The following is an 8,183-nucleotide window of genomic DNA, read 5'->3' on the forward strand; positions in this document are numbered from 1 at the left end:
TATTGGTATTCCGTATACCGCCAGAAAAAGAGGAGGTTATAACCCGTCAGGCTGGTCTCATACAGCGTTCATAGCTATACCTATGAAAAGTAATGCCTTGTAATTAGTGTATATCCCACGAGATTAATTTATGTGTAATTCACGTGATCATGAACTAGGAAATATAATCAGCGTCAAACGTGTAGAAAGGAGGTCGGGATGTATGGGTGGGTCAAAAAACACCAGACCAGACTTGTATTTAAGTAAAACCACTTCCAGAGTTATTTAAAGCCAAACCACAATCGTTTCCTAAGTCAACTAAGTAGCTTTCTGTCCTAAACCTAACTAAGTTGTTTCCTGTGAAGACGGAAGTTTATTTTAAATAGACTCTATGCATGTAACGAGCGGAAATTGACACGTGTTGCTGGACATTCGTAGGAAAACGAACGAAAAAGGAGGAATAACTTTTTTGTGAGATATCATACAAACTGTTGTATGAGAATACATTGACCCCATATACCTGTGTAAACCCTCCACTAGAACACTGAGTGTTACACTGCTGTTTTGAAGGCTGCCACATCCCCTGATGACTACTGGAGATGGTTTTAATTGAATATTCAGTAAAGTATTTCTTAATTTCCTCATCACATTTTTGACATTACTGAGAAATGTCTCTTGGTTCGTTTCCCTAATATGACAAACTGTTAGCTGTCAGGAGTTTCGCTTGAATCAAGAATGAATGTACAAATCCTACCTTTAGGGAAAACAAAGATCTGGAAACTTTTGTGCAAGTGGTTAGAAGGCGTCTTTCTGAAAAAGGAATGTAAACAGTATTGGGTCAACAACGCCCAAGCATGTAGTTTGAATTCATGGTGGTTGAGAGATGTTGTCTAGCTACACTATTTCAGTAAAGGCTGTTTTTACTACAGTGCTTTCAACATAATGTTGAAATAACTGATAGATTTGACTTTAGCTGAATGCACGCTTTGGTTTAGGGTTTTCTCTGTCATCTTAGTGGACTGAGTTCTGATTATTTTGCTGCCTGTGGTAAAAATTAAAGAGAGAAAACATTGCTCACATAACATCAGAGACACTTCTACTCTAAGCCTTCCTGCTATCACATTTTACGAGCTGAGGTACTTCATAAGGCTTCATTATTTCCTTCAAAATACTAATAAAACGGTTTCCAACAAGCATTAAAAATGTTTTATTGACCAGTAATCTACAATCTTTTTTATTACCCTTCTGCTCTTCTTCCATATTCCAAAGTGGTGCCTTTGAACCCCAATCTCCATGCAGTCTGAATTCCTCTCAGACCACTAACAATACTCAGCCATGCAGAACGTGGTGTGTTTAAATAATTCTACTTAAATATTCAAGAACATCTTCCTAGAAAGTGTAAATTACTCCTGGCACAGTGGGTAGTTGTCCACATGGTGTTTGATAGCATCCTTATTAGCCGCACCAGTGAGATGACTGTAGGGATGTCAGCTGGTCTGTTGGTCCGACACTGTGGTCCAGACTGAAATATCTCAGCATCTACCGGATGGATTGGGATGACAATTGGTACAGACATCTGTGGTCCACTGAGGCTGAATCCTGAGGACTTTGGTGATCCCCTGACTTTTCATATAGCGCCACCAGCAGGTCAAAATTTCCTGTGGTCCAACACACTGAGGATACCTCTAAAGCAGATGACTGAATCATTGTCTGGGATACAGCATGTTGACGTGCTAACAGTATGCATGCAGTGCAGCTGTGCAGAGGCTGACGGAACTACAGCATGAAGTAACAAACGTTATACCAAATCAGCAACAAAGAACCGAGCCTGTGCTAAAATGATCGCCATACAAATGATAAACCCTAATTTTCACAACATGACCAGTCCTCAAGTGCCACCCTCTGGCCACATTTTTTTTGCCCCACTGGTGGTAAGGATCTAACAATAACCAAGTAGTCTCTACGTTTTTCGTTCACCCAACAATTTTGTTTTCTGGAGTGTAAGCATTTCTCACAGGGACTGCTACCGTGGCTACAGACAATATGTCTCGTCTATTTCATAAATCTCATTCCCATTCTGGCTTGTTAATGTGCCATTTGTGGAGGCTTTTACCCCAAACATCTACAGCCTCATAAATGCATCTTATTTCAGACCAGAAGCCATCAGACCTTGTCAGTGTTGGGAGCTTCTTCCATCCACTGAGCTAAGCAGTTTGGACCTCTTACAGTATGCTCCAGGTTGAAGTCACTTCCTGACACTGAGGATGGTCATCTGTAGACACTCCTCCTTCAGAGCCACCAGTTCTGTCTTGTAGCTGCTTGTCTTGGCTCCATCAGCGTACACACAAGGCTGCTTCTTTGTTGCCAGCGGCGTTTCCACAGTCACTGAACCAGCGTTGAGCATGTCGCCATGCGATGGTGAGGAAGAGGAGCCCTTGTTGCAAGCTGCAGAGAGTAGAGCCGAGAGAGCTCGGCCAACGTCGTGCCTTGCCCCCTCGTTGACGAAACAGTACAAAATGGGGTCGGCGACGCAGTTGAGGCTGGTCAGCGCCAACGATACATGGTACGCTGCAAACAAGCTCTCCTCTGAGCTGCAGTCACATGGCTTCCTTAGAAACATGACGCTCCGCACCAGGAGGAGGATGTGGTACGGTCCAAAGCAGAGCAAAACGATCAGGATCAGACTCAACGCCAGGCGCTGAATTTTGGCCTTTTCCTGACGCTCTGTAGAGACGTTGCAGCGCACCGCTGCCAGGATCCCCCGGTAGGCCACGAGCATGGCTGTCCATGGAGCGAGGAAGCCCAGAAATGTCCTGTAGAGGTTCATGCCTGCCACCCAGTCCTGCATGGGATACTTCTCAAAGCAGAAGGTGTGGTTGAAGCGATCCTGGAAGAGCTCGTCGTGGAAGAGAGGAGCAGAGTTGGCCACGATCTCAATAATCCAAACCATGGCGCTGACCAGGACCGCTGCAGGAAGTTCAGGAGAGGAGAGGAAAGAAGAGCAGTGAGAAGTATTCGACTTTGCAGTAACTTCCACTCCTGTAGCCCGGGTGAATACTGTACTGTATTGAAAGAAAATAGGGTGCACTTGGAATACGACGCATAACTACAGCTAATGGAAAGTCCTCAACTTCCAATTGACGAGTGACACCATGTACCAACCTAAATAATCGTTCATTTCACCAAACAGTAGGCCTGAAAGGACAAAAATATTATCCATGAGGATACAGTACTTTATGAAATGAGTTTCCATTCCAATTATATTAATTAAAATATTTTCTAAATTTCATCATTTCGTATGTCTAGAAAAGTTTAGTCTAGGGCCACGTTTGTGAACTGGGCTTAAGATGTGTATCATTACATTAAAAGTAATGACTCTAGAAGAAAACCTTGTTTAATTAGTTATTCATAAAAAGTTCTTGACATGAAAGTGATCTTATCGCTACACAAACTGAATTTCCTTTATGTCAGGGAATGGCAGATTTGAAGACGCACATCCTCTTTGGGCTCAGCAGCAGCACAGTTTGGGGAACTAATAGTCAAATGCAATATCTTTATACATCAAAAAACAGGATGAGATGCAGTACCCGTATGTCAGATTTGAAAGTACTGACTGAAAGTTAGTTGCTTTTCCTCCCAATACATGTTCTATTTTAGATTCATCCATCAGAAGTAGTAATGACATAATTACTTTTAGGGTGGATATATTATTTAAGAAGAAAAGACCATCCTTAAGCCAACATACCTGTTTTGATTCGTCGAACCTTGGCGAAGCGCAGAGGATAGGCCACGGCCAGGTACCTGTCCAGCGATATACAGCAGAGGAAGGCGATGCTGACGTAGATGTTGGTGTAGAAGATGAAGCCGAATAGCTTGCAGCTCTCCTGACCGTGGATCCAGTCATCGTGCTGTAGGAAGTAGTCGATCCACAGAGGAAGAGTGGTGATGTAGAGGAGGTCGGCCACTGACAGGTTGATCAGGTAGATGCCCAGCTCGTTGCGTTGCCGTACCTGGAGGGAGGAATGTGATGAAGGGAGGCAGGAGTGAGTGATGGGATGGAGATTTAAAATTTAAAGGAGAAAGTGGATGAAAACAGAAACAACATGTGCAATCATAGAGGGTTAAGAGTGTTCAACTTCTGTACTTTTGAAGAGATAATGAGGCAAACAGTTTCTGTGTTTGCCTTTTATGCAAACTTTTAAAATGTGACAGAAAATAAAATGCAAATGATGAGTGTATTACCATCAGCTGCAAATAATTTGGCTTTCTGAATGTCAAAACATGGAAGAAATGCAAAGTCTGATTGATTAGGTCTGAATGTATTATTGTTGGTTAGTGTCTCATACAGATGAATATATTCCAGGCCTTAAAAAACAAAAAAGTGAACTTGGTAATATACTGCAACTCAGGGACGTACAACCACAACACATGAGAGAGAGAGAGAGATGTGGACAGATGTTTCGGGGAGAGCAGTTCAACTTGTCCACTGTGTGGCTTCCATTAAGCTTTTCTAATTACATTTGTCAGTACTTGGATTGGAATCCAGCTACGAGGAGACCGCTCTGTTTCCCATGCAGTATTGATATTACAATGTTAATATTTAGGCAGAACTGCCCTGGTAAATAAACAGCACGCCAAGTATGTTCATGTTTTGGATTCAGTTCAGGTGTTGTCATTAACGGCGCTGGTGCCTCTCTGCAATGCAGTTAATGCTGCCGAGCACTGAGCGGTGTTTGGGAACTACAATGCCCATAATGCACCTATGACACAGCGCACCTGTGCTCCTCCAAGTCGCGCTGTGGTTGGTCCAGGGCTCAAACTGAATGTAGGAAGTTGGAGTTTCAAAGTTGACTTTAACGCTAAGATGGAAGCAAAACAATATGTTGAAACGTCGCTCATTTTTATGAGTTAGTGAACTCGCTTGAATGAAAAGTCAATAACAATTCTGTCGGCTGCTGCCAAAGTAAACCGACAGTCTGTGGGAAATGCTGGAAATGTTTTATACTGTATGGGAAACCAGCCCCAGTGCTCTGCTGACTGTATGAAGTAAGCAAGCAATGTCAGACACGTTGCTTGGAAAATCTGTGAAACTCATGTTACCCATTACTTTATAGTAACAGTAGTGAGTTACTCATTACATGACTCATCTGTAATTTACAGAAAACAAAACATTGTTGTTTAAAGAGCAGCTAACCCACACATTGAAGCTGCTACTGTAAGTGTTAACCCCACTTCACACACAAAAAATAGAAATTATGAATCACTTTACTGATTTTAATAATTTCATCCAGTTCACTATGTGGTTTGTGTGTTGACTGTCTTGACTGTCAGTATCGGGGCGTCAGGACAGTGGTGCATCTTGATGCATCGAAAAGTCAAAAACATACATCCTAATGTCTTTTCCGAACCGAACAGAATGGAAAACGTCACGAGGTCAAGGAAAGATGTGAAGGAGAATTCATGACGACTTAGGAAAAGACAACTGCGGTGCTCAGAGAATCCGACTGCATTTGTACAGTACATTAGGCTCCATAATTATGATGCGACGGCGGCGGATGTTATTGACGAGGGACTGCTTTGTTGAAACTACAATATTCCGAAGATGGACTACAAAATAGTGCATCTTCTCCCCGTGCATTCTTACATAGTTTATTCATGCAGGCTGTAGAAACAGCTGCTTCAGTGTGAAGGAGAGACACCGCAGGTCCTTCCTTCCTGCTGCTGTCACACTCAACATAGAAGATTATTTGATCTTAAATGTGGACTACATGTTGAATCATTACCGAGGCTGGAATTTAAATAAAAAAAAGAATATAAGCTACCAGTCACAAAGGTTTATGTGATAAATATTGAGTTCATTGTTTGAGTTATAGAGAAGGGTAGAACCACTTAAGTGTACCTATAGGCTACTTCTTTCTGATCCTTTCGTTAATATTTACTAAGGCTTATGTTGATTATTTGTTTACTGACAGTTTGCTTTATGTTTACTGTTCATTTTTTAAACAAGAATAACACATAGCCTGTTTGTTGTTCTTGTTTTTTTGTTTTTTTACTTATTTGTTACATGTTCGAAATAAAGTAATAAAGTAAAACTAAGTGGTTGTTACTGTCGACTCATATTTGTAAAGATGAATCCTAATTAGTATATGACTGTATGAAAATAATTGTTAAATCTATGCAAGATAGGGTTGTTTGTTTTCATGAATGGCCGAATGGTGCATCGATTTAAATGTTGCGGCTGCAAAGAATTCTGGGGCGGCATTATCTCCTTTCCTTTCATAAAGGATGATCCAGTGTATCCTATGCTAAAGGAGATAATAAATGAAGCATTTAAGCACCTTTCCTTAGCATTTAGAGAATTCAACCAGAGCTTATCATGGCTGCCACTTAGATACTTCCGGGTCATTTCACTCAGTTAGGAACCTTCAGAAGCAAAAAAGACTGTTCGACCTGTCAGCCCCGTCCCTCCCTGCAGGGAGAGAGGGCACAGGTCCGGGTGAGGGGTGCTGTAAAGCGCCACCTTCACCCCGGGCCTTTCCGAGCCGACCCATAGAGCTGGTTGCGGCGCACCACTACGGAGGAAATACGGCCGGGGAGAGGTGACAGTCTGCGGGAAAAGCTGGAAATGTTTTATGCTGTGAGGGGATTCTCACACACCGAGCAGCCGTCTCTGACCCGCTGAGCAGGACGGAAGTGCAACGCTGTAAAGGTAAGGGGTGCGCTGGATTTACAACACAAGACAAAACAAGAGCATTGTTGTGAAGCGGAATGCGGCACAATAATCATTTTATGTCGATTATCTTGTTTTCATAATCGATGGAAGTCAAAATCGTAATTGAAATTGAAATTTGATTAATTGCAGCCCTAGAAACTGGCTATCAGGACCCAACCCAACTAGGTTTAAAACCACACCACGATATTAGAGTAACACGTTGCTTGTGTGTGTGTGTGTGTGTGTGTGTGTGTGTGTGTGTGTGTGTGTCCTCCTCACCTGCATGTAGGCAGCCCACAGGGCCATGCAGTTGGTGGGCAGCCCCAGAACGATGACGATGATGTAAAGCGTGGGCTGGAAGAACTGGTCCACCTTACTGTCCACATCACAGAACGAGATGTTGCACATTGTCCTGTGTGGAACACTCTGAGGGTGTTTTTGTGTGTGTGTGTGTGTGTGTGCAGGTGTGTGATGCGTGTTCAGCTACTCTCAGCTCTGAGTGTCCCTCTGTAGTTTCACTATATTCCAGCTCCAGCAGTTTGACAGTTTCATGCCGACTCTGGCGTCCCGCTCGGCTACCACGCGGCTGTCCGACGCGGAGTGACAGAAGAAAACAGAACTGTCATTTCCCCGGCATTTCATGGCTCCTGTTCCTTAAAACACTGTCCTTCTGGCCCAGGAACCTGGGCGTGGCGTAATCCTCTCTCACGCTTCAAAGCCAGCCCCCCCGCATCCCTCAGCAGGGAGGAAGAGAGGAGCAGAAAGGAAGGAGCGAGGGATAAAATGTGGTGAAATGAAAGCTGCCTTATCGACGCTGTGCCAGGCCTCCTGCGCCTGAACAGGACCTCATCAATCTTTTAGAGATTAGAGGTCTGCCAGGTCTACTGTAATAAGGAGAGGCTGGGCATCGGAGTGTGTGTGTGTGTGTATGTGTGTGTGTGTGTCTCAAGGTCCTGATGACACACAAATCTCCTCAGGGATGCTCGCACTAAAACACAGGAATGACTTTACAGAGCTTCACCAGTCTGGAGCCGAGAGGCCGTCCGTTTACTCTGCTTAGTATCTGCAAGAGAGAGAGAGAGAAAGAGAGGCTGCTGAATTATAATGCTTTATAATTAAACGTCCTTCAAAACAAAACAAAAAGAAAACAACATTTTGTATTTGTTTCAGTGGAAAAATGATTGATTGATTTAATTTATGATCATGACCTAAAATAATAAAACTAATAAAACAGTGACATCATTGAGATAAATAGGACAGATTAAGACTAGGAGTGTAAGAAGACATTGACACACATGAGTATTGCGATTATGTTGTTAAATACTGTATTGATTCTCCAAAAGCTGTATTGATTTTTTTTAACCTCTTAAAAATCCCGCCCGCCGTCACTCTTGGCCGCTATTTTGGCCGCTCAGTTTTAAAGCTAGTGTGAAGGTAGAAAAGGAACCCATTGGTACCAACTATGTCATACTGGTTTGTTGTGAATGTTAAA

At 42.9% G+C, this 8,183-nt stretch overlaps 1 protein-coding gene across 1 annotated transcript in view; it reads right to left on the reverse strand.

Moving 5' to 3' along the window:
* gpr4 (G protein-coupled receptor 4) overlaps nt 1-7,785 on the reverse strand; it is a 208,793-nt gene extending 201,008 nt beyond the window's left edge. The window contains exons 1-3 of the mRNA XM_074641203.1: nt 6,971-7,785; nt 3,725-3,989; nt 465-2,946 (exon numbers count right to left, since the gene is read on the reverse strand). Of these exons, the coding sequence (XP_074497304.1) occupies nt 2,225-2,946; nt 3,725-3,989; nt 6,971-7,099 (1,116 nt within the window). The 5' untranslated portion in view covers nt 7,100-7,785 and the 3' untranslated portion in view covers nt 465-2,224. The remainder of the gene's footprint in view (nt 1-464; nt 2,947-3,724; nt 3,990-6,970) is intronic.
* Between the last annotated feature and the right edge of the window lie 398 nt (nt 7,786-8,183).

Source organism: Sebastes fasciatus, chromosome 7, assembly GCF_043250625.1.
Source record: "Sebastes fasciatus isolate fSebFas1 chromosome 7, fSebFas1.pri, whole genome shotgun sequence".
In the NCBI taxonomy this organism is placed as follows: Eukaryota; Metazoa; Chordata; class Actinopteri; order Perciformes; family Sebastidae; genus Sebastes; species Sebastes fasciatus.